The 26,782-nt window shown below is 38.5% G+C and overlaps 1 protein-coding gene across 2 annotated transcripts in view; it reads right to left on the bottom strand.

Moving 5' to 3' along the window:
• The window catches only part of LOC137656738 (TBC1 domain family member 15-like), a 56,266-nt gene that overhangs the window by 6,070 nt on the left and 23,414 nt on the right, over window positions 1–26,782 (bottom strand). For both annotated transcript variants that reach the window (XM_068390979.1, XM_068390978.1), the window contains exons 11-13: window positions 26,528–26,715; window positions 24,421–24,547; window positions 24,122–24,283 (exon numbers count right to left, since the gene is read on the bottom strand). In XM_068390979.1, the coding sequence (XP_068247080.1) occupies window positions 24,122–24,283; window positions 24,421–24,547; window positions 26,528–26,715 (477 nt within the window). The remainder of the gene's footprint in view (window positions 1–24,121; window positions 24,284–24,420; window positions 24,548–26,527; window positions 26,716–26,782) is intronic.

The raw sequence follows: 26,782 nt of genomic DNA, 5'->3' as shown, positions 1-26,782 counted from the left end.
CATAACACTCCTATGTCCCTTTTCCACACAGCACCTCCGTTAAAAATAGGTCGTCCCTTTATCAAAACTCTTTTTGGGGGGTTACGGTGCTTTGTGGTTCCCAAAGACTAACACCAGAGCAACATTGGAGTAGACTCGTGTGCCATAAAGGACATTTCATGTATAACTAATAAAACACCCAAGTCATGCATGTGTGGGTGAGAAAAAAATAGGTCAGACACTCTCTTCATAAGAAAAAGAACTCTGGGGAAGGAGCTAGATGCCTGTCATAGTGCCTCTGCTAAGAGAGCCAGTTGATGGGCCCCTCTTCTACCTGATTTTCTCTTATAGGTGCCACGAAATAGCAGAGTACCAATGCATGCATGTTGAAACGCATTGATTTTTTTCAAATAATAACTTACGAATGCCCTGTGCCAATACCAACCCATAAAGCTCCGGATGTTCTGAAGTTGCATACAGGTATTAGCAAAAAATTGCCAATGGGGACCAGTTTTTCTCACGTGTGGGTTTTAAAGATGAAGAGAGCACCACCTTTTATTAAGGAAGATCAATAGAATATGAATAGCCCCTGTGGAAAAGGACTCGTTGGTCTGGGTATTTTGAAAAACACACCTCTGAAAATGTGGATCTCTTAAAACATGATTGCAGGGTAGACACTGGACAAAGGTTACCATCCCCAGACTATAGGGGTGTGGTATAAAGCGGATCTCCTCCTATGAAGAGGCTGTTCAATGATGGCCAAAAGTTAAAGAACAGAATCAATCAGGATCAGGAAGCACCCAAGATTGATGGTGGTAAACTCCAGTTCTCTATGTAATGCTGCAAGCTCACGGAGTCTTCCCCCCAAGGCTAATACTATCAGAAAAATAACCTTCAAGAGTAACTCTTAAAAAGAAATTAGTAGAATTGTCAAGTTTTCAATATTAAACTTACCCGATGATCATATAGCTGCATCCCTGCTGCCCGACAGAAAAAACCTACGGGCGGAATACGCCAGCGATCGCTATACAGGTGGGGGTGTACATCAACAGCGCCATCTGTCAAGTAGGTACTCAAGTACTCGATGTCAACAAAGAACCAATTTTCCCTCAGTCGTGCCACTGGCAAGACCTACTGAATACGCCGTCCCTAACTGGATTTGTTTTCACAACGATTTGGTGAAGACACTATTAAAGTTTTGAGCTTTCGCTATGCAGGGGTTTTATCTTCATTTCAAAACTTGAACTCGTTTTGGATAGATTTAATTATGGTGACGAAGAGAGTATGGACTCTCTTTCACTTTTAAATGGCCGACCCTTCCCTTAGACGGAAGTGTGTTTAGGTTTTTGGTAATTTTGCTTAACAAGTTATAGATCTATTTATTTTATATCTCTCCGCCTTTATAGGCCTCTTCGATTAACTTTCCATTTATTATAAACTTATAAAAAATTAATTTTTATGTTTGTTTATATGCGACCTTTCCTAATAGTAGGCAGTCCTTACTTGGAACCGAAGTTAATTAACATTGAGCCCGTCATATCGTATTTAACCTTTTAAGAATTTTATACTATTTTTAATGTTTTATGAAAGAATTTCTTTGATAGTCTCGTACTGTTTTCAAAGATGAACTAACGTTTAGTTTTTTAGTCTCCGCAGTTGTTGACGTTCAGAACGTTCAACATGCGCTCTATCGTTACGATAGAGAGAGAGTGTATCACGGTTTCACGTTGCAGTAAGAGTAAACCGATTCTAGCGTTTCGTTCATTCTTTCTTAGCTTAAATGGTTTAAATTCTAAATAAAGGAACTTTTTATTTGGGAAACCTTTCAGTTTTTTCCTTTTAGCAAATAACATGTTTTAACGATATATAATTGGGCTCTTCTCTCAGGTGCTAAGTCAAAAGAGAAGAGAGAGAGAGATAGAGACGGAGGGAGAGAGAGGAGAATAAACGTTTCGTTCAAGCGGGTACGTTGTTCTCGTTTTTTACTCTTCTCCCTAGTCGCTGTAGGGGAAGAAGGTAAAACGTTTCTAGAGTTTTATTCTTGTTCCCAGGCTTTATGCGGTGAGAGATTGTAAACGTAGTTTATTTGATCTAGTGTTTAGTCTCTTTTCCAGCCACTGAATTCGTTTTTTACTCTTCTCCCTAGTCGCTGTAGGGGAAGAAGGTAAAACGTTTCTAGAGTTTTATTCTTGTTCCCAGGCTTTATGCGTTGAGAGATTGTAAACGTAGTTTATTTGATCTAGTGTTTAGTCTCTTTTCCAGCCACTGAATTCTTTATCTTTATTTATGTTTTTCTGTTACATTGTAAAACTGTTTTCGCAATTACTACCTTTTAATGAAGGATAGGATTGCGTGTTTCAGGTAGAAATCAGTTAAAGTTTCGATTTCAGTGAAATAAGTGCAAACAGAAAATCAAAAGTGATAAAGTGATATGCGCAAAGTGTTACAGCGTTGCGTACGAGGGTTCGTCTGTTCGTGCCAGTTGTTCACCTAGTCCGGGACCTCTTACAAGCTCCCAAGCCCAGGGGAGAAGTAATGTCGAACGACTTATGGGTTCCACAGGCCTTGATCGACGAACAGACGTTTTTCCCTCCGTGGTTTCGGGCGTATCTACACACGTTGCCGACGTGAGATCGCCCCACCCACACAAAGACGAGAGAGCCCATTTATTCCTCGTCTGCGGAAGAGGTTTCTCGTAGAAACCATGGACCAAATCTTGCAGCATTTAAGTGCAAGTCGGTCCCTTCCGCGCAAGTCCAACGGCCTAGGTGTAGCCACTGGGTCAGTTCGGACTCGCTGCAGTCATCCGACGACTGCACACCTCCCAAGAGAGGCAAGGTGGTACCGCAACAGGCAGTAACTCCGTCTGTTGCCGCACCAGCTGTTTTAGACCCTCAGTCACAACGGACAGTAACTCCGTTTGTTGCCGTTTTTTGTAGGCCCTAAGTGGTCTTTACTGCAGTCTATGCAGACTCAGTTAGCTGCGGTTATGCAGGAGTTTCGTGCGGAGGCTCCGGCTGCGGAGAGCTCCACCTCCGATGCGCTATCGACCCTGCCAGACGCATGTTAACGTTAGCCGACATGCGGCTCCCTCCGTTAACATGCGTGAGCTACCGCATCAGCAGTGGGAAGGTGGAGTCAAGCTGCCGTGTTTTGACGCGATGCGTTAGTTTCCGCAACCCACGGCAGTCCCCCCCACGCACCACCACTCCACTTTGGTTGTTGCCTGCTCCCACACTCCGACTGCGGAGAAGGTTGACGATGCACCCGTTTGCCTACAACCTGCCACGGTTGTGCGCCCAGCATGGCTGCCTGCTCCCACATTCTGGTTGTGAGAGCTCCTCCACCCATGCGCTGTCGACCCTGCCAGACGCATTCTGACTCCCACAGACACACGGAGCACTCCGTTGCCGTGCGTGAGCTACCACAAGCTGCCGTGTTTTGACACGGTGTGTCAGCCTCCGCAACCCACTGTGGTTACCGCCACTCGCCCGCAGCAGACTAGTCAGTCAGGAGTTGAGGCTTCCCCACACAGCTTTGGTTGTTGCCAGCTCACAGACTGTCAAGCAGTTACATGACGTTGCCTTCTGGTCTGCTCCTAATGCACCAGTGCTGTATGTCCTCACGCTCCTGTTGTGGTTGACAGTTCAGTTTTTGACAGTTCACAGACTGTCAAGCAGTTACATAACGTTGCCTTCTGGTCTGCTGCTTTTGCACCAGTGAGATCCTCACTGAGATAACCTAGCTTTTCTCGGACATGGTTCCTGTAGATGAGAAAGTGCTGTTCTCCCTCCTTCTGATTTTCCTTTGAGGACTCTGTCATTTGGAGAGGAGCCTTAAGCTGCTTAGCCTCCTTTGGACTTTAATTAAAGCATAACAAGGCTTCCAGGGATGGTAAATGGTTCCGCTTCAGTCGCTAACCCCGTCTGTTGCCATACCTGCTCCCATAGACCCTAATGGGCTTTGTTGCAAGACATGCAGTCCAAGCTTGTGTCCTTGTTAGAGGATTTTTTACGGAGAAGAACCTTCTAGCCAACAACCTTCCTACCGGTTGGTTGTACGCCCTGTTGACGCTGAGGTATCCTTCTCACGTCCGCCAGTTGAGATGGTTCCTCCACCGGTGCGACCCAGTGTGGGTTGCCGGTCGCACGTTGACGTTAAGCGACTCTCGGAGGTGGTTGTGGACGTTCAGTGTGTCACTAGGAAGACGTTCAACAACCAGCAGAGGTGACTTGTTGTGACGCAGTGCGGCAACCTCAGCAACCCTGTAGGGGGCTGACTGCACAACCCAGACAGTCTAGACAGTTTCGGGTTAACGCTGTTCTTCCTCGCGTCCCCATGGTTGACAGTTCACAGACTGTGCAGCAGTACCATGATCTTGTGTCCGGCTCCGTCACGCATCCACCAGTGCGACCGGATTCAGCGAGTCAGACGTTGCCCACTCCGTTGCCGTTTCCTCATCAGTTTCGGATGAGGAACCCTCTGATGAGGACATTGCTGAACAAGACGATCAACCCCCAGCCCTGCTATCCATCCAGGAGATGCTGAAGAAGGAACACTGCCCTGTCAGGCTGTGGATGAGTCTGGTTAGGACACTGTCATCCGTGGTTCAATTTGTGTCACTTGGAAGACTACACCTCCGTCCTCTTCTGTATCATCTAGCTTTTCACTGGAAAAGGACAAGACGCTAGAAGCGGTCTCGATCCCGGTTTCCGGAAAGATAAAGTCTGGTCTGACTTGGTGAAAGGACTTTATCAACCTTTGAAAGGGTCTTCCCCTGACTGTTCAGACTCCCAACCACGTTCTCTTCTCGGACGCATCGGACGTAGGCTGGGGGGCGACATTAGGCGGTAGGGAATGCTCGGGATTATGGAACTCGAGTCAAAGGACAATGCATTTCAACTGCAAGAAGCTTCTGGCAGTACGTCTGACCTGGAAAAGCTTCAGGTCTCTCCTTCAAGGCAAAGTGGTGGAGGTGAACACGGTCAACACCCTGCTTTGACGTACATCTCCAAGCAAGGAGGGACCTACTCTCTGACATGGTACGAGTTCGCAAGAGACCTCCTCTCCTATTCAACAGGTCTAGACTTTCCACTAGTTACGAGGTTCATCCAAGGCAACTTGAATGTCATAGCAGTTTGTCTCAGTAGGAAGGGACAAATAATTCCAACATATTGGACCCTCCACAAGGATGTATGCAAGAGACTTTGGGCCACCTGGGGCCAGCCAACCATAGATCTCTTCGCAACCTCGATGACCAAGAGGCTCCCAATACTTTGCTCACCTATCCCGGACCCAGCAGTAGTTCATATAGATGCCTTTCTACTAGATTGGTCACATCTAGATCTATATGCATTCCCTCCGTTCTAGATTGTCAACAAGGTACTGCAGAAGTTCGCCTCTCACGAAGGGACAAAGTTGACGCTAGTTGCTTCCCTCTGGCCCGCGAGAGAATAACTCACCGAGGTACTTCGATGGCTAGTAGACGTTCCCAGAACACTTCCCCTAAGGGTGGACCTGCTTCGTCTGCCACGCGTAGAGAAGGTACTCCAAGGCCTCCACGCTCTTCGTCTGACTGCCTTCAGAATATCGAAAGACTCTCGAGAACTAGAGGTTTTTCGAAGGAGGCAACCAGAGCGATTGCTAGAGCAAGGAGAACATCCACCCTTAGAGTCTACCAATCGAAGTGGGAAATCTTCCGAAACTGGTGCAAGTCAGTATCCGTATCCTCGACCAGTACCTCTGTAACTCAAATAGCTGACTTCCTCTTATACCTGAGGAAAGAACGATCTCTTTCAGCTCCCACTATCAAGGGTTACAGAAGCATGTTGGCATCAGTCTTCCACACAGAGGCTTAGATCTTTCCAACAATAAAGATCTACAGGACCTCCTTAAGTCTTTTGAGACCACGAAGGAGTGTCGTTTGGTTACACCTGGTTGGAATTTAGACGTAGTTCTAAGATTCCTTATGTCAGACAGGTTCGAACCACTTCAATCAGCCTCCCTGAAAGATCTCACCTTTAAGACTCTTTTCCTGATATGCTTAACCTCAGCTAAAAGAGTCAGTGAGATTCATGCCTTCAGCAAGAACATCGGATTCTCATCCGAAACGGCTACATGTTCTACAACTTGGTTTTCTAGCCAAACACGAGCTGCCTTCTCGGCCTTGACCAATATCGTTCGATATTCCAAACTTATCGTATGGTTGGAAATGAGCTAGAAAGAGTATTATGTCCTGTAAGAGCTCTTAAGTTCTATTTTAAAAAAAAAAAACCTTTACGAGGCCCGTCTGAAGCTTTATGGTGTTCAGTTAAGAATCCATCTTTGCCTATGCAGAGAATTCTTTATCCTATTTTATCAGACTGTTAATACGAGAAGCTCATTCCCTTCTGAATGAGGAAGACCAAGCTTGGCTGAAGGTAAGGACACACGAAGTTAGAGCTGTCACAACTTCCGTGGCCTTTAAACAAAATAGATCTCTGCAAAGTATATTCGACGCAACCTATTGGAAAAGCAAATCAGTGTTCGCGTCTTTTATCTTAAGAATGTCCAGTCTCTTTACGAGAACTGCTACACTCTGGGACCATTCGTAGCAACGAGTGCAGTAGTGGTGGGGGCTCCACCACTACAATTCCCTAATTCCAGAACCTTTTTAATCTTTCTCTTGAAATATTTTTGGGTTGTCCGGAAGGCTAAGAAGCCTTTCGCATCCTACTTGATTTGGCGGGTGGTCAAAATCATTTCTTGAGAAGCGCCTAGATTAGAGGTTTTGATGAGGCCCTTTAGTATGGGTTGCAACCCTTCATACTTCAGCTCCTAGGAGTCGCTCAGCATCCTATGAGGATCGCGAGGCTCAGTAAGGAAGACGTACTTAAAAAGGCAGAGTAATTGTTCAAGTCGTCTTCCTTACCAGGTATTTATTTATTTTATGCTTGTTATTTTGAATAACTGCTAAAATGAAATACGGAATACTTAGCTCATAATAATGTCAACATGTAATGCTGGTCTCTACCCACCCCCCTGGGTGTGAATCAGCTATATGATCATCGGGTAAGTTTAATATTGAAAAATATTATTTTCCTTAGTAAAATAAATTTTTGAATATACTTACCCGATGATCATAAATTAAAGGACCCACCCTTCCTCCCCAATAGAGAACCAGTGGACAGAGGAGAAAATTGGTTCTTTGTTGACATCGAGTACTTGAGTACCTACTTGACAGATGGCGCTGTTGATGTACACCCCCACCTGTATAGCGATCGCTGGCGTATTCCGCCCGTAGGTTTTTTCTGTCGGGCAGCAGGGATGCAGCTACAGTATATGATCATCGGGTAAGTATATTCAAAAATTTATTTTACTAAGGAAAATAACATTTTTGCCAAAAATTCATACACTATCAAGATACCAGGACACTGTTGGTAAGGATGGTCATTGTAAAGCAAAGGATAGAGTAATCTTGTGGAACATGGTCGAGTATAAATTCGCGTTAAAAGTCTACTGGAGAGGTTCTATCAATGCAGATTTATATGATAAGAATGTTAATGATTTAAGCTTCCTATCTTCAAATAGATGAACCAGAAAGAAATTGAAGAAATCTGGCGTTTTCTGGCACAGAAACCTCACCCTAAAGAAGACTACCAATGCCCTCCGTACTGACTGGTACTATTGTCTGGTGGAAAAGGGCCCCTAACAGCCCATCAAATAAATTACATTGTATGCGGAAAATATTCAAAAGGATATTCAAAACCTTTGCTGGAGGAAATAGATAAATTGAGGACCATTTGTTCCAATCTAGGTTCAAGATATTTCTTGCAACTCTTTCATTGTAAACGAATACATTTGGAGGTCTAAGATAATAGCGAGGATCTCTGGGAAGGAACTCTGATCTAAGGTCCACTAGTCTGCATTGAGGAACAAATCGCTCTCCTAAAGGAACTTGATAATTGAGAGAATCACTGCATTGAGAGTTCTTTAGCAATTGAGCAAGATCCTCTTCTCAGACCGCCTTGTTATTGATGAAAATTTTTCAATGGGAGTTCCTTCTCAAATTTAGCTTCTTTAACATTAGTTTTCCCCATGAGTTCCAACACATTTATGTGAAATGCTGTAAACTGAAGATACCATTTCCCAAACACACATATCTCCTCTGAATGATCTCCCCCAATCTGACTTGGATGAGTCTCTCTGAATAATCATGAAAATCGTTGGAGGAACTAATGGAATAAACATGAAGAGAGCTTTAGGTGAGGTCTAAGATCCGAGATATTTTTTTTGCAGCAACTGGGTAACCGAGATCGATTGTCTTGAAACCCCTTTTGAGCCACTCCTCCACACCCAAATGAGGTCTTTCAACTTGGTTTTTAAAACTAGGTTGACTACTATTGAAGTAAACTGAAGATGGCCCAAAACCTTCTCCAGTTGCTGCTTGGAGAAGTACTCGAGAAAGTAATTGACTCTGCATAAAATTGTTTCCTGAGAAACCTTTGGAAGGCTTAGAGTGGCTTTTGACCTGTTTCAGTGAAGCTGTAGCCACTGGAATATCTTTCTGGGATTTAGTCTTGATTTTCTGAAATTAGAAACCTAGGTCTTGAAGAACTTGCAAGACCTAATTTGTGTACTTGAGATATCATCTTTTCATCTCTGCCCAGACTAGCCAGTATTCCAAATAGGCAAAGACTTAAACTTCCTGCAACTGAAGGAGTTTGATCACTGACATCACTAGATTTGTGAATACCCGTAGAGCAATATTGAGGCTGAAAGGCATCACTTTGAACCTGTACGAACTCCTCTCGAGCCAAAACCCTAGGTAAGGAGCGGAGCTATACAGATGCAAGATAACAATGCAATGTTTGTTCATGTTAGAGATCAAAAGAATACTTTACTATTAATTTTATATATGCAAATAAATTGGTTCATTTCAATAACTTACTAGAAATAAATGTCATAGGAGTACAGCTTTATAAAAGTTTTGATAATAATTTAGATAAAGGACATGGAATGCCCAAACTTGATGCATTCATATGCATACAGTAGATGTGCAAGCATCATACATTTTAAAGATTTTAATTTCTATAAGCATGCCTGACTTTAGTGACACAGGGTTTCTATATTAGGAATTATATCCCTCATATTGTATATGTGTGATATCAATCTTTCTGTTGTGTAATTTCACATAATATGTACTGTATTATTATTATTATTATTGTTATTATTATTATTATTATTATTATTATTATTATTATTACTTGCTAAGCTACAACCCTAATTGGAAAAGCAGGATGCTGTAAACCCAAGGGCTCCAACAGGGAAAAAATAGCTTGGTTAGGAAAAGAAATAAGGAAATGAACTACAAGAAAATCTCTTCACCACACTGCTAAACAGAAGGCTCCTGGTGTTCTGTTGCCCATTCCAGATCCATGGGCAGTGTTGGATGAAACTCTCAGATGAAACACACATGAGATCATCTGGATTTCTACACCTTTCCCCTGTTCAGTCACGCCAGGTCTTAGATGAACCTGGTTGCTCCTAGAAGGCCACAAGCGTCTAGAAAATGCTCCCTCATGAGTTTCAAGCAATCTCGCCCATCCCGGGACCTCTGGACCCATAGGCAGCATGTAACCAGTGTTCCAACCACTCTTACATGTGCCCCGTATGAGCCTTTGGTAAAGTCATCAGACAGAAATCCGACTCTCAAGAAGGTCTTTTGTCACCCGTAGTGCTGGCAAAGACAGTTGGCGAGTTGCACAGACACGCTTGTATTAAATCGCTAAGAAGGTCGTAAGGTCTTTTAGTTTTATGCATGAATTTGTGGCCAGACTCAGAACCAGTCAGGCACGACCCAGGTTCGAGACTTTCTCCATCCCCTCACTTTATGAAGCCTTTGGTGGTAACAAAGAGGTAATAATTTTGTGTCCCATGAGGGCTCTGTTGTACTGTTAGGAGAAGACTCGATACCTCAGGCTTGAGTGTCAGCAACATTTCCTTAGCATAGGCAGAACCAGGAAAAATATTTCAATGAACAAAGTCTCATTGTGGCATTAGGAGACAATTTAGAGTATACATTTCGACCATTGACTGGGTCAAGGTACAAGTTTGAACTAGAGCTCATGAAGTCAAGGGTATCACTTCGACTTTAAACTCTGAAGAATCTTGCTGTGACAGGTGTTGGAAGTGCCAAACAGTCTTCTATTCAAGGGACTATACCTATAAGTCCTTCAACTCGATTGTTTTTGGATACTATGGTGGCTGGTCATATAGTTGTGTAGCCAGCCCAGCTACCATAAGGGATAAGAAGAATCTTGTTTATGTTGATGTGTTTGATGGGCGGTTTTAGATGAAGGTCGAATGACTGGCTCTTCTGTTTCTTCTTTCCTTCCCCTCACTTGGGTATGAAACATTCTGTTAAACAGTGGATCTGACATTCATGCTCTGAAGCTGCATTTCTGAGCACCATTCTTATTAGACTGGATCTATAAGAGGTAGTAGGAGGAGGAGGGTGGAATGAATATCAACACATTAGCCGTCATGAACAAGGTGTTTTATTCCAGTCTGCAACTCCCCTTCATGGGAGAAAGAGGCCTTCATTGACTGAGTACTAGGTACATAATCTAGTACTAGCCAGGCCTTATCAGCGTACTCATCCCTACGATGGGCTGATTGGAGGTTACTGGATCCTGCTCCTCACTCCCATATGGGACAAGGAAGACTGACATATTCCAGGGAAGAAAAAAGAACCAACCACTTCAGCTCTATGGAGCCTTCTTACCCACCAAAAATCAAGTTCCCTTATTTTGAAAGACAGACGGAAGACTTGTATATGCGTAGGAGCAAATGAATTTTAAAAGTAATTCATAATGTTCCTAGCTATACAGACCTGAGTCTTTTAAAGCTAAACTGTCTCCCTCAACCATCCCTCTCAGCCTTGAACTGAAGAAAAAGGGGTGACTTTTTGACAGGACAGAGGTGGGGAGGGCTTCTCGATAGTGCTCACCACCTGTCGTTAATTTCCTCTTTATAGGTAGTAGATTGGCCAGGGCACCAGTCACCCATTGAGATACTACTGCTTGAGAGTTATTGGGTCCTTTGACTGGCCTGACAGTACTACATAGGATCCTTCTCTCTGGTTACGGCTCATTTTCCTTTTGCTTACACATACACCGAATAGTCTGGCCAATTCTTTACATATTCTTCTGTCCTTAAATACCTGACAACACTGAGATTACTAAACGATTCTTCCTTGCTCAAGGGGTTAACTACTGGAATGTAATTGTTTAGTGGCTACTTTCCTCGTGGTAAGGGTAGAAGAGACTCTTTAGCTATGTTAAGCAGCTCTTCTAGGTCCCGGAAGATGGCCCATATAAGCCCTTGCATAAAGCTCTGGACAAGGATCTCACCCTGGAGACCGTCTTTCTCCTTGCCTTAGCATCAGCCAAGAGAATTATTGAATTACATGGTCTGTCCTACCTTGTGTCGCTTTCCAAAGGGTGAAAAGAACTATCTTTTTCCTTTGTTCCTGAGTTTGTGGCCAAGACAAAATCCGGCTATTACTTATCATAGATTTAATTCACAGTATTGTCTCTCAAAGAGAAAACTGATGATCCGGATAGAGGTAACGGATGATCCGGATAGAGGTAACTGATGATCCCGGATAATGTTACTCTGTCCCGTAATAGTCAGAAAATACTTAAGAGAACAGCCTCTTTTAGACCTAAAATTCTGAACTTATTTACAAGCACAGGCTGCTCCAAAAAGAAAATTTTCAAGAATATCATTTCTTTTTAATTGCACAAAGCCATAATGAAATCGTATAAATCCTCAGGGGAAGCGTCACTAGGCCCCCCCCCCCAAGAGCACATGATGTACGTGGTCTTGCTGCAACCTTAGCATTCTGCAAGAACCCTTCAGTAACCCAAGTTCTTAGTGCATGTGTCTGGAGAAGGTCAAATACTTTCACTTGTCACTACCTGAAAGATTACACTCACAGATCCATGGAAAATTTTCTTTAGGCCCTATTGTTGCGGCTCAGCAAATAATTTAGCTTACGCTCTTATGGAACACAATCCTTTATCACGGCACGTTATTCTCTTCATTATAAGGGTATGAAATGTGGATCATGTCTGAACATACTCGCAAGATGGCTCTTTGGAGTATACGCTGAATCACACCCTAATGTTGGTGTGAATAGCAAATTCTTGATTATGAATGTATAAACCGTATCTCATTATTGATATTTTGATGCCTAATTTTCATATAGCTTCATGTCTATTTTAGTCTGAACCTAGAGGGCATAGACACCACAACTTCACCTCTTCACAAGCTGGTTAGACTGTCGTCACAGACTTACCTTTAACTTCTTGGATAAAGCCTGGTTTTACTATTGTGATAGTCCTAGAGCGAGTGAATGTCTCTCAAGAGACTTTCTCCCCCCTTAAGAAAGTCTCCCATGTATTTTTCCTAGCTATACAAGCCTAGGTCATTTAAGCCAATGTCCTGCCTTAACCACTCCACAAGTCTTTGACCAGAATAGAGTAGAGCTCGTATCACAGCAGCTTGTAATGCTGACCAGCAGTGGAGTTGTCAGGTAACCTATTATGGGTACAACTGGACCCTGTCTTTTTATTTTTTGTCTGGCCGTAGAAAATTGAGATTAGCAGTAACTCATTTAAATGACCTTGGTTTGTATAGCTAGGAAAAATACAAATTATTAAAAAATTTGTGGTTTCATTACTATACATATAATTTATTTACATCTTATAAAAAAGGCAGTTGCCATAGGATAAAGTCCAATACTTTATAGGAAAGGTCTCAGAGGAAATTTTATATACATGTAACTAAGTTACACACACGTATATGTGGAAAGCAGGCAAGCGTGCAAATATAACATCAAAAGAAAAAATTTTGTTACAGCATGCAAAAAAATGTATTTCCTCTATGAAAGAATGGCCATATCCCCAATGCACATAAAGAATTCCTGTAAATGTTGGCATGGAAAGAAAGTCTTCATTTTGTCATTCCAAAATAGGAGATACTGTTACTTTTAATCTCATCATTCATATAATTTTATGACAACTTGAAACTCTCCATCCAAAACAGTTTCCAAGAAAAGACATTACTGTAATTATTAATATTATTATTACTTGTACTGTTCTAAATTTTAACAAGACCATCATGTTAAGAATTTCAAAAATTAAATAACAGTCAAGTGTGTAGGAGGTGGTTCTCCAGAAAGACAGACAGACAGATAGAGATATGCTGATATAAGCATACTCTACAAATGGACATTTTCATAAAGCTTTATCACAAATGAAGCTTCTTATGCTGACTCCCCTATTGTCGCTACCTCAGCAGTCCCCAAGGTGATCTGAGGTAACAGCAGGGCCTATCACAACAAAGTCACAATCGCTCGCCATTCATTTCTATTCCTAGCACGCTCTTTTGCCCCTCTCATATCTATCCTCCTGTCACCTATGTCTTTCTTCACTCCATCTGTCCTCCTGTCACCAAGGACTTTTTTCACTCCATCTGTCCTCCTGTCACCTATGTCTTTCTTCACTCCATCTATCCTCCTGTCACCAAGGACTTTCTTCACTCCATCTGTCCTCCTGTCGCCTAGGACTTTGAAGTGTCTTCACTCCAACTATCTACCTGTCACCTAGGACTTTCTTCACTCCATCCATCCACCTAAACTTTGGCCTTCCTCTTCCACTTCTACCATCAACTCTTGCATTCATCACCTTCAAGTGAAGCCACTCTATTTATGGAGTTCCCTAGTTTGGTGCACTGGTTAGGATATAGCTTTATGGAATAATTACTACGAAATGGTATAATCCCGCTAATCTTTCCGATGGAGTGCCAATGTATTTTTTTCTACGGGTCTTGCTAGCTGAGGTAATACCTGTAGAGACATATTTTTCTTCCTCAAATCATGATTATACTAACTGTCATTTTTCATTTCCCTTCTTCAAAAGCTTCTGATCATTACCCCTTCCATGAAATACCAAACGGCTTTCGTCTGGCCCCCCATCTATAAGAAAATGACATTGAAAAAAATGGTGTTACCTAGGACCCTTGCACAGTTTTTCCTAGACATGCCTAGTTTAAAAACTGATTGCACACCATACACAATAAAGGGATTTTGACAAAGGAAAAATCTATTTCTGGGGAGATACCTGTGACGCCCGGTGAAAAGGGTCCTTCCTTACACTTTTCTGATATAAATACTTCCAAATATACCAGAGAAAGTTAAAGTATGGAATGCAGAGGTTACTACCCTCGCGAGAACACCCAGTGGGCGTCGTTTATAAAGCAGGGGCGTGTGAAAACCACTATTCACAGGCTGTCTTCCATTTAGATAATTCCCTCATCAAAGGGAAGGGCCGTAACAGACCATACACAATAAAAGTTATTATATATAGTATACTATTTATAGACACATTTCTCTACTCATATCAAACATGTAAAACCATATTAATTTCAGACTTGCAGATAGTATTTCATTACACCAGAGAAATTCTGCACGTCTTGGAGTAGTCTCGTTTGTACAGTATTTTTCCACAAAAAATGCGCATACGAATGAAAATTCTTGCTCGCAGACCAGTACAACGCTCGTAAATCAATTTGAATTTTTCATGACTATACTTGTTCACTCATAAACCAAGGTACAATGTTAGCCATACATGTTACCATGAAGTTTTCCCTAACCCATAGTAATTTCGCAGTTATTCAAAAGGATATTTTTTAATATATTTTTCATTGTATTTCACTTGGGATAACAATCTCCTAAACTTTAGCACTCCTCTAGAAAGCCCTTTTATTTGCAAAGTTGGACAGCACTTCAGAAAAACTTGATAAATATCTTCATATTGCTTCTCATGAATGAGCTAGCGAAAGGGTACGTGGTTGGCTCCCCCCTATTGGCTTTTGCATGCAAGCTTAAATCCCACCCATAAAGACAAGAGACTGTAAAAGACCTATCAAATATCATCTCATCTCGATTCCAGAACTATACTCCCAGAATTGCAATGCTTGAGCATTTATTCTTTACCTACAAGATGCAAATTGAGTTTCTACTTTTTTTATTAGTATTATTAACCCTTTTACCTCCCAAAGGACGTACTGGTACGTTTCACAAAACCCATGCCTTTACCCCCATGGACGTACCGGTACGTGCTTGCAAAAAAATGCTATGAAAATCATTTTTTTCATATTTTTTATATTTTTTTGAAAAATTTCAGGCATTTTCCAAGAGAATGAGACCAACCTGATCTCTCTATGACAAAAATTAAGGCTGTTAGAGCAATTTAAAAAAAATATACTGCAAAATGTGCTGGGAAAAAAATAACCCCTTGGGGGTTAAGGGCTGGAAATTTCCAAAGAGCCTGGGGGTAAAAGGGTTAAAAACCAAACGACAACTCTGCTAGAAGCTATAGGGCCTCAATAGGGAAAGCAGCCCAGTATTAAAGAAGAAACCGAAAAGTAAAGAGTAAACTTTAAAAGAGAAATAACAAATTATGATAATAACAATATGACTATGACTAAAGAAAGGACAGCAGCAATGAGTTTTAAAATGGAGATTGAAGATGAAGATAAAGAAAAAGATAAGGAAAACAGATCCTCTTGGTAGACCACCAAGCATCATTGGCCCTTCTAATAAGACCACTCAAACCAAGCCTTTAAGAAAACTAGGAGGAAGAGCAAACTGACATTAGTGTGTGCTCGAGTGTACCCTCATGCAAGAGAACTCTTAACACAAAGCATTGGAAAGCCAAAACCCATCCATGGTACTATTAATTACTAGAAAACATTGGTTTGATTCCAGTCAACTTCACATAGCAAACCGATTGCCATACCCAAAGGTTAATCTACCCTTACCATGTGGGCAAATAGCACCCCAACTAGTTATAGTAGTTATACATTTTGGCGAGTGTGTAAGGTTTAGTGTCCTTGGTGTAGTCAGATGTGCAACGTAAGAGAAGAATGTATAAGGAATATGCCAGACTATTTGGTATGTGTACTGCAAGCAGAGAAAAAGAGGCAATACTTAATCAAACATTAAACTGTGTAGCAAAGTCCTTAAAAGATCATACAAATTCCTAGTCGTCGTATCTCAATGGGTAGCCGGTACCTTCTTGGGATTAAGCCATACAACCTTTATGTTCGATTTAAGCCTTTTCATAAGCCTTAACTTTCTCGGGACCAATAGCCCTCTGCAGGAAGAATGGTGCTGTCACTGTGCACTGTAGCATAATGAATATTATTGGCTAGCTTTCTGCCTTTTGATTTTCATCCATTACGTCTGGTCTCTTCCCGTTTGCAGTCCAACTATTTTACCTTTATCTTTCTCTAATTTTCACTTTTCAGCAAAGAAAAATCACTAGCAAATCCTATGAATTTAGAAACATTATTTGCTTGTCTTGTTAAATTAGGATTAATAATTAGTTAAGCAAGAGTATCCAGCTGTCAGGAGTATCCATCTGTCAAATCTCAGTAGCCTACAAAAAACTAGTAAATAAGTACTGTAGTATATCACAATCAAAGGTGGAGTATAACACATACCCCAGAATTTTACAAGCAAATCAGGAATTAATTTTTTTCGTAAACTCTTCCGAGAACTTTAGCAAGTTGACCCCTGTCCACACAATCGAGCATGCCCGACAGGCAAACAGTGATACCAGGCCACAATAGTTAGTGAAAATGAGGGTTGAGGACGTCAGAAGCGGGAAAACTAATGGCAGGGATCTGGCAACACTGTATGATGCCAGATCCCTGTCTGTGGTTTTCTCGCTTCTGACGTCATTAACCCTCGTTCTTACTAACTATTGTGGTCTGGTATCACTGTTTGCCTGTCGGGCATTCTCGATCGTGTGGACAGGGCTTTACAGAGAAACTTGCTCATAGATTTAAAGATTGAATTATGAAGATGGAAAGCTACCAGTATACAGAACATTAACCCTTTTACCCCCAAAGGACGTACTGGTACGTTTCACAAAAGCCATCCCTTTACCCCCATGGACGTACCGGTACGTCCTTGCAAAAAAAATGCTATAAAAATTTGTTTTTCATATATTTTGATAATTTTTTGAGAAAATTCAGGCATTTTCCAAGAGAAAGAGACCAACCTGACCTCTCTATGACAAAAATTAAGGCTGTTAGAGCATTTTAAAAATTTATACTGCAAAATGTGCTGGGAAAAAAATAACCACTTGGGGGTTAAGGGTTGGAAATTTCCAAATACCCCGGGGGTAAAAGGGTTAAAAACCTACCAAAATAAGCAACTTTGTCTTGTGAAAGAGTTGTCAAGTGAAGCAGACATATTATGGATATACTATAGTCATTAACAAACTCAAATTAATTTTAGTACAACCTTGTCAGAGGAACTTGAATGATTCACAAGTCCAATCTCTATAGTTTTCATGAATCAACTACAAATAGTCCAATCAAATGCAATGAAAAAAGCAAATACTAACACTGACTTTTCCAAAAATTCACTTAAATCTATTTAAGTCTATAAACTATCATACAATACTTAAGCACAACACTATCACATAATTTGTCAAACAATGGGATCAATATACTTTCTTTTATAGTGTAAACTATTTTACAGATCATGCTACTATAGAAAACATTCAACAATCAAAAGTAAAATAGTTTTAAATGATAATTTCTCTTCAGCATCTACCAAGATATAATTGCATATAGTTTAAAAAAAAATTCTTTTGAATAAATCTGACCTTCACTGCCATATACTTTTAATAAATATTTATCTATTCAGGTAAACACTATGACCAAAATTGATTTTTGAAGGTAATTTTCATGACACGTCTGTCACTTAAAAAAACAATCCCTTAAAATTCGTTAGAACTTAACACTTTTATTATCCATCTATCAATGTTTTCAAGGCAGATTTTCCTCTTTAAGGGGTTAAAAGGCAAAATATTTATCCCCACTGTCGTGTCTTTAGAGAAGGCAAAGAAAAAAGCCCTCTTAAGGACCTACTGAAAAATTAAAACAGGACGACTCTTACACGTTAAAAGCCCTCTTAAGGACCTACTGAAAAATTAACAGTCCAAGCACGATATGAAGATATGACTCTTACACGTTAAAAGCCCTCTTAAGGACCTACTGAAAAATTAACAGTCCAAGCACGATATGAAGATCTGACTCTTGCACAGTCAAGTCTTCATCATTATCCAAATCAGGATTACTTATTCAGTCACTTTGTTGAGCAGTGCAGTTTTGGTGTCTTAAGTCCTGTAATCTTTCGATGTAACTTTTTCTCCCTTTCCTCAGATAAAAGTTTGTTAGTTTCTTAGCATGTCACTAATCTTGAACAGGAGTGCAATAGTTTAAGAGCGTAGTTTCTTCAACTTAAAAGATTAATGCAGTTATTTTGTGTTCGGTAAAGTCCACTTAAAAAAAAATTGTGTTAGTATCATGGAATTCATTCAGAAACCAGTTTCTTGTAATGTTTATTGTAAATTATTACATAAATGTGCAATCATTAGTTCAACTATGAAGCACTCGGACTCGCATCACTATCTTGTTATTTCAATTTTAGAGACAGCTTACATGAAGAAGTATTAAAAACAATTAGTAAAAAAAAGGTTGTTCATGCATACAATATCAACACAAGGGGTAGCAAAAGCAACAAAATAAAACTGGCTTTGAATTATATTAAAAGAAAATTATACATGTTTTGAGACTTGTATTTGGAGCAACTAAGGGAACATATACCAAAGTATCTACACTCTAGAGCCTACAATTCATTGAGAAAGTTTTTCATGTGGCCTAGGTTGGATTTACAGTAATTCTATAACCTTTTGGGCGACACGTTGATTGGACTATCCCATGTGACGGAATGGCTATGAGAGCAGAGATAAATGATGAAATTTTATGGCCACAAGTATGTGTTCTTGCCTCATACATTAAAGTGGCTACTGTGATTACGGTACTGTGTCCTACAGTAACTTATTTGACCAGGTACATACAGTATATAGTGAATTTTTATGGCCACAAGTATGTGTTCTCGCCTTATACATAAATGTGGCTACTGTGATTACGGTACTAAGTTTCCTACAGTAACTTATTCGACCAGGTATATACAGTATATAGTGAATTTTTATGACCACAAGTATGTGTTCTTGCCTTATACATTAAAGTGGCTACTGTGATTACTAAGTTTCCTACAGTAACTTATTTGATCAGGTACATACAGTATATAGTGATGCATTTTCATGCATTTCACAGTACAGTACTGTATAATCTATTAAAATGAGTAACAAGAGAAAACTAAGCTGTCATTAAGACCCTGACCCTCAACCTACAACCTTCCTATCTTTGTGATTTTTTGCCCCATTTTGTGTCCCCCTTGGTAAATTTCTACAAAATATATGTGTATCCTTATATAGCATATTCTATTCCATAAGATTTAACTTTAAAAAGCTGTTTTTTTCCTTTTACTGTATACTGTATGTATATTTTGTTTGCATTTCCTCACCTCGTATACTTCACTAACCAAGGCTTACTCGACAAATTGACAGCAACTTGCGACATTGCTAAGGATTATCAAGCAACCCCACAACCCAGTCCTAAATCCATGTTCTAATTTCCTTATATTCTAGCCAATTTTATTTATTATATTATTGTATTCTTTGAATGTGGTTAAAAAAGTTAATTAACTTCACATTGGTCTATTATTCTTCTCTTAATTGATTACCTTTCATTTTCATTTGATATTCTTTTATTATATTCTAAATTCATCTGTTATTACTGTTCCCGTTATTATCATTCCTTTCTCCTTCTAATTCAGCTTCATAAAAATCTTTAAAATAGTTACTCTTCCTATTATTATCCTTCCTTTATCCTTAAAATTCTGCTTCATAAAAATCTTTAAAATAGTTATTACTGTTCCTATTATTATCCTTCCTTTATCCTTCTAATTCAGCTTCATAAAAATCTTTAAAATAGTTACTCTTCCTATTATTATCTTTCCTTTATCCTTCTAATTCAGCTTCATAAAAATCTTTAAAATAGTCACTCTTCCTACTATTATCCTTCCTTTATCCTTCTAATTCAGCTTCATAAAAATCTTTAAAATAGTTATTACTGTTCCTATTATTATCCTTCCTTTATCCTTAAAATTCTGCTTCCTAAAAATCTTTAAAATAGTTACTCTTCCTATTATTATCTTTCCTTTCTCCTTATAATTCAGCTTCATTTTAATCTTTAAAATAGTTACTCTTCCTATTATTATCTTTCCTTTATCCTTAAAATTCTGCTTCATAAAAATCTTTAAAATAGTTACTCTTCCTATTATTATCTTTCCTTTATCCTTTTAATTCAGCTTCATTTTAATCTTTAAAATAGTTACTCTTCCTATTATTATCTTTCCTTTCTCCTTATAATTCAGCTTCATTTTAATCTTTAAAATAGTTACTCTTCCTATTATTATCTTTCCTTTATCCTTTTAATTCTGCTTCATTAAAATCTTTAAAATAGTAACTCTTCCTATTATCATCTTTCCTTTATCCTTAAAATTCTGCTTCATAAAAACTTTAAAATAGGTTTTTACTTCAATAGTATACAGTACCTACCGAATGTTTTTCACAACTGTTAAATACCTTGCATTTTATATTAGTCCTAAAGAAGTACATATACTTAAAATGAAAACGCCTCATATCTCTGCTCAAGAGCCCTTATAATCCAATCACATATCAATAAGCTTTTTAACCAAAAAGGTATATAATCTATTAAAAAAATATACAAATTAAAATGTAATAACCTTTCACTCATTTGGGAAAACATTGCTATAATATTTATTGCTACGGTATAAAACAAATAAGCCGAGATACTAATCTCAAGGTTTCATAGGGCCTATGCAAAACTGCTTCAGTAGACAGCAAAATTAATACAATATGTGTGTATCCAGATTTATTTTCTATTTAAAATAGTGATGAAAAATATAAATGCATTTTTCTTAAATATTTTTATTTACAAAATAAGATTTAAAAAATTTTCAAAATTAAAAAAAGGCACTAAGATTGTATTGGAAAAAAAATAAAAACAAGGAACTCACTCCCTGTATTATTAAAATACAAGAAAGAAAATGGCATGGTAAACAAGAAGGAAAACGTATAAAAAAATAGGGTTCACAACAACACAAATCAGACTTCAAACAGCAGAAGAAGAAGAAAAATGAAAGAAAAAGTCAAGCATAGAAGCATCAAACTCCACACTAAAAAGGTGCTCAAAACCAAACAAAGTTTAGCAGTGAAAAAAAAAAACACTAATATAAATTTAAAATACAAATGTGGTGAGCATTACAACTTACTTGGAAAGACTTTCCCTATGTTACGAGGTGCGGCAAAACATTCTATTTCATTATCTAAAATCTTCTTTTCTTAAAAATTTGAAAGTATAAACTTTAAAGTAAATAATTCCTAGGTACTAAGACTGAAATTATTTATGGTAAACACTATGCTATACTTCAATAAGTTAAGAGTGGCAGATTTGGACCCCATAGATGCTGTATAACTAACGAAAAGATAAATACTCAATCGTATAACTAACAAAAAGATAAAAATTCAATCGTCTCATCATTATAAAACCACCGAGAGGATGGTGCAGTATAAGCAACATCAACACATCCGACTATTGCAAGCCATTTTATCTCAAACTATTTTTTATTCCAGTTTGAAAAACTAAGAAAAATCAGCCTAATACAATGAATAATTAAAAACCAATAACTTTCAGATTTGAGTAACTGCTGTTCACAGATATAAAAGGTCGAGTCCTCCAAGACCATGAGCATATACAAAATTAAAACCTTTTATAAAAAAAACCAAAGTGAAAAGGCTACACACAACCCTAAAGAAGTCTGTCCGCTAAGCGTGCCCTTATATATTTACTGTAATATTTCTAAAGACTACAAATTGGGAAAACAAGTAAAGTAACTACAAATTAAAAGGAAAAATACAAAAACATAGGAATCTGGAATCAAGTTTTGAGAGCCCACAGAAAGAAAATAAGAAATAAAAACAACTATTTTTCCATACAATCTAAGGTTTAGCATAGAAATTAATTAGGATACCTAGGAAAACTAATACAGTAGAATATTCAAATGAAAAAAAATTAAACTTGAAAACATCCTCACTGGATACTTCACTACAAAAGTGCAATAACAGTTTTGCACATCGTCTAATAATGCTGACCCTGCATGCGTGAGAAAATGTTCCGATGGAAAACTAGCCCATAACATCTATCATTAAGCTACAAGCAATTTTATGCATACTGCAGGGTGAGTACAGGAAAGTATAAAACAAGCAATACTTAACTGTTAGTACACTTCAGATGCTACGGTACTACAGAAAGAACTGAACAGTACAGAGGAAGGAATGAAACTTGAGGGGTTATCAAGTAGCTTTGAGTAAATGGCTTAAATTATACTATTTTACATTCAAATTTAGTTGAATAAGTCTGGTCCCAAGTTAATAAACAGACCACAAATATAAAAAGCATTAAATATAGCAGTAGCAGAGTAGCCTTACCGGCTAATCACAGAAACTTTGGAGTAGGGGCGTAGAAGTTACAACGTACGATGTTGAACATTCACCTTTGATTTTAATGACCTAATCATCTTCCCCCGAAAGAAAGCCATGTATTATCATCTGTCCTTAAGGTTACTGACAAATGATAACCAAAATTACCGACAAATAATAATCAAACAAGAAATTCTAAACGGGCTAAAATTTTTCACAAGGTATTTTAGGACGTTTCCTTTCGTTACCCAAATACAAAAAACTATATCACCATCTCATAAAAAACTCTATATCAAGTAATAAATAATAACTTGAATCGACATGCAATGCCAAATGACATCACGACGACATTAAAATGTTAAATCTTCGAAACTAACTTTTCCGTGCCCGAGACACGAGTAAAGCAAAACTGTTGTGACGTATGTCATGTGACCAACAGCATTTCCACGTTACAACCATTAGGGATTCTCTTCTTAATCATTTGTACGTTACCTATCGTAACATGATTCTCCAAAGGCCCGATCATCTTTCATATATCTCAATTTTTTTTCCTTAAGCTAGGTCAAAGTGACTAATTTCCTGAGCAATGAATCCAGGTAATTTTACGGTACAAGTTAACACCTGGAATTTTAAACAAGGGGGCTTGTGAAAATACAACCAGAAAAAACACCTAATTTAAATGCAAACGAATTGCACTATGCTTACCTTCATAATCAATATTCATTCAAAAGTCATTTATATATCTTTCAAAATTTTTTCTCAATTTCATTATCGAAAGTTTACCATCGTCTCAAAATTTTTTCTAAATTTCAATATCGAAAGTTTACCATCGTCCCTATGATACTCGTATTACTAATCATAATGCCATGTTAGTATGTTAAAACTCACTTTAAGTCGCAATAATAAAGTTCTCTATATGTAATGAATAAATATTACATCTAAGATGTCTAAAAGGCTTCAATGAGCAAAATAGAAAGCAAATTCTCAAGAAAAAAAAAAAAGAATCAAAGCAGGACTTCAACAGACATATCTGAAGTTGTGCATTGTAAATTATAGTACGGTACAGTATTAACATTTGTATCAAAATATAAATCATTTACATAACTTATTATATACATTATTCATCTATGATAGGTTTGCTCACGAGCTAAGAATGCCCATGAACACCAAATCGTGACAAAAACCACAGAAAATTTACAGTTTTATCCCACTTGAAAAGTACTAGATTAATAACTTACAATGCCTAACCAATAAAATGGCATATCAACATGATAATGCACTATCTATATAAAATATCTGTACTATACACCATATTTGATGTAACTAATAGTCTTTTCCCCACTTAATCACTAGAGAAAGGCACATGCTTTAAATATCATTCTTCCCCCTTATCGATTTGGTCATAAAAAAAACTGGCAGAGTTTCCAAATATCACCGCCAGTGCCACAGATAATTAGACAGTATTTACAGCTACCTGTATATCATAAAAAATAATTTTTCACATGCTTAAGCCTAAGATGAATATCACTTAAAATACAATTGTATGGTTTGCCGTTATAAAGCTATGACTGAATTAATGAATCGACTGCTACTGTAAGTCACTTCACCTTATGAGAAGGATCACTAGGAGCAGATTCTTGAACGGGAAGGCCTAATAATAATCTCACTCTGTCCGGGACGTTATTTGACTTTGCTATTTGTAGATAGATGGCTTCCGCTTTTTTCAACGTCGACTCGAGATCAATCCGACACGAGATGTCGTTGATGTGCTGTATGAAAAAAAAGGAAAACGTTGATAACAATTTATAATAGTTTATGGAACCCATTCACTAAATAAAGAACATTCTTTAACAACATTGGAAAACAGCACAGGAAAAACAAAGCCTAATAAAGACTCGGTACGTACCTTAAGGATCTCTGTGAACCCAAACTTATTTTCCATGATGGTGTTCTTTTCGGTATCGAGTAGCGCCACCACTACTAACAAGTGGAAATTGGGGCATGGCTGACCAGTCCATAGCACTTCCCATAACCTAAAAAAAATAAGTCTCTTCAGTAAAACTCAAAAAGTGGATACAATGTCACATTGCTTTTTCAAAATGATGATAATTATCAGTTCACAAAAAAAATATCTAGTTTACGAAAACCTCCTTAACCACCGATTCTCGGACCACAGACTCGCCCGGACATTGCTGAACAATTAATACCATTTCAAAATACAAGTTGAGAATTCACCTAAACAAGCCTATTAACCCTTTTACCCCCAAAGGACGTACTGGTACGTTTCACAAAAGCCATCCCTTTACCCCCACGGACGTACCGGTACGTCCTTGCAAAAAACTGCTATTTAAATTTTTTTTCATAATTTTGATAATTTTTTGAGAAACTTCAGGCATTTTCCAAGAGAATGAGACCAACCTGACCTCTCTATGATGAAAATTAAGGCTGTTAGAGCAATTTTTAAAAAATATACTGCAAAATGTGCTTGAAAAAAAATAACCTCTGGAGGTTAAGGGCTGGAAAGTTCCAAATAGCCTGGGGGTAAAAGGGTTAAACTGAAATAAAAAATTCTAAAAACCCCACTATGTCCCCACCAGGTACAGTAGGCTGCAGCAAAATTATGCCTCTTGAATGTGTTTCAAGTGAAAGGAATATTAGCCATAAGGCTAAACGGTTTCTCCCATAATTCCTTCATTTCCTTTTCATTTCTTGATTCACACATTTTAACATTCATTTCCGCAAGTTTATTCCTATACCCTTATGGATTTATGAATTTGAACTAAATAGCATAGTACTGGGGCCTGTAAGGCTTTTCAGCTCTCTAGTACAACTAGGGGAAAACTATAATCACACTATGAGGTAAATGTTAGAAAAGGTTGGAAAAATAGATGAAAGAAAGGAGATGAAGTAAGATATAAAACATGTGCAGCTATGAGCCAAAGACACTGCAAAGATCCTAAAGTATTGCCTACAGTGCACAGTCGAGGTGCACGGATTGTATTAACTACATACGGGGATTTAACTCTAATCCCTTTCTTAGTCCTTATTTCCTTTAGGTAGTAGGTTGGCTAGGCCACCAACCACCTGTTGAGATACTGCCGCTAAAGTGTTATTGTGTCCTTTGACTGGCCTGACAGTACTACATTAGATCCCTCTCTCTGGTTACGGCTCATTTTTCCGTTGCCTACGCATACAACAAATACAATGTCAGTTTAAGATTTTACAGTACTGTAAAGAACATACACTGCTATAATACATTTTGCCTTTAAATTACAATTACAGTTCATAAGAAAAAAATAATCCTTTGAGTTTATAACGCCTATTAACCATGGAATTCTACAACCCTGGGAGCTCTAAATTTAATGATTGCAAATAAGGAGGTTCTACTGTATAATCGTGCAAAGAGATATAAAATTTATTGAAAGAAGTAACTTAAATAAAAAAGGATGACAAACTTTATAAAATTCAGAAACTTATATGGTACAGCAGAACTTTCCAATACCGGACTAATTGAGGGGGGAAGGCCTGTCCATAATTGCAGATTGTCTATTATGTCAAAAATAGTTTCCAGAAGCATGAAATTAAGCCAAGTCATACAGAACTAGACCATCTAACGCAGGTTTATAAAAGGCCTGCGCTTCTTCTAATGCTTCACTCTGGTTGCTCAATTAACCCTTTTACCCCCAAAGGACGTACTGGTACGTTTCACAAAACCCATCCCTTTACCCCCATGGACGTACCGGTACGTCCTTGCAAAAAAATGCTATAAAAATTTCTTTTTCCATATTTTTGATAATTCTTTGAGAAAATTCAGGCATTTTCCAAGAGAATGATACCAACCTGACCTCTCTATGACAAAAATTAAGGCTGTTAGAGCAATTTTAAAAAAATATACTGCAAAATGTGCTGGGAAAAAAATAACCCCCTAGGGGTTAAGGGATGGAAATTTCCAAAGAGCCTGGGGGTAAAAGGGTTAAAAATAACAAATAACGAACTATTAAAAAATACAATACCTCAAAGTGCTGGCATAATTGAGCTCTCTCTTGAACCGCACCAAGAGCCACCGGAAGCAGAAGTAGAAGTTTGCGGACTCGCGAGCTTCAAGGTAGGACATGAGCTCTGGGTCAACCACTTGAACCAGATGATGTACATCCAATAGTTGTTGCTTCATCCCCGACTGGTCCATGTCAAAATTACGATACTGGAGAGTTGAAAGAAAAAAAAGCACTGATGATAAACTTAATGACAATATAGTTACTCAAGAACAT

Source organism: Palaemon carinicauda, chromosome 17 (genome assembly GCF_036898095.1).
Source record: "Palaemon carinicauda isolate YSFRI2023 chromosome 17, ASM3689809v2, whole genome shotgun sequence".
Taxonomy (NCBI): Eukaryota; Metazoa; Arthropoda; class Malacostraca; order Decapoda; family Palaemonidae; genus Palaemon; species Palaemon carinicauda.
This window is presented reverse-complemented; position numbering and strand designations above follow the sequence as displayed.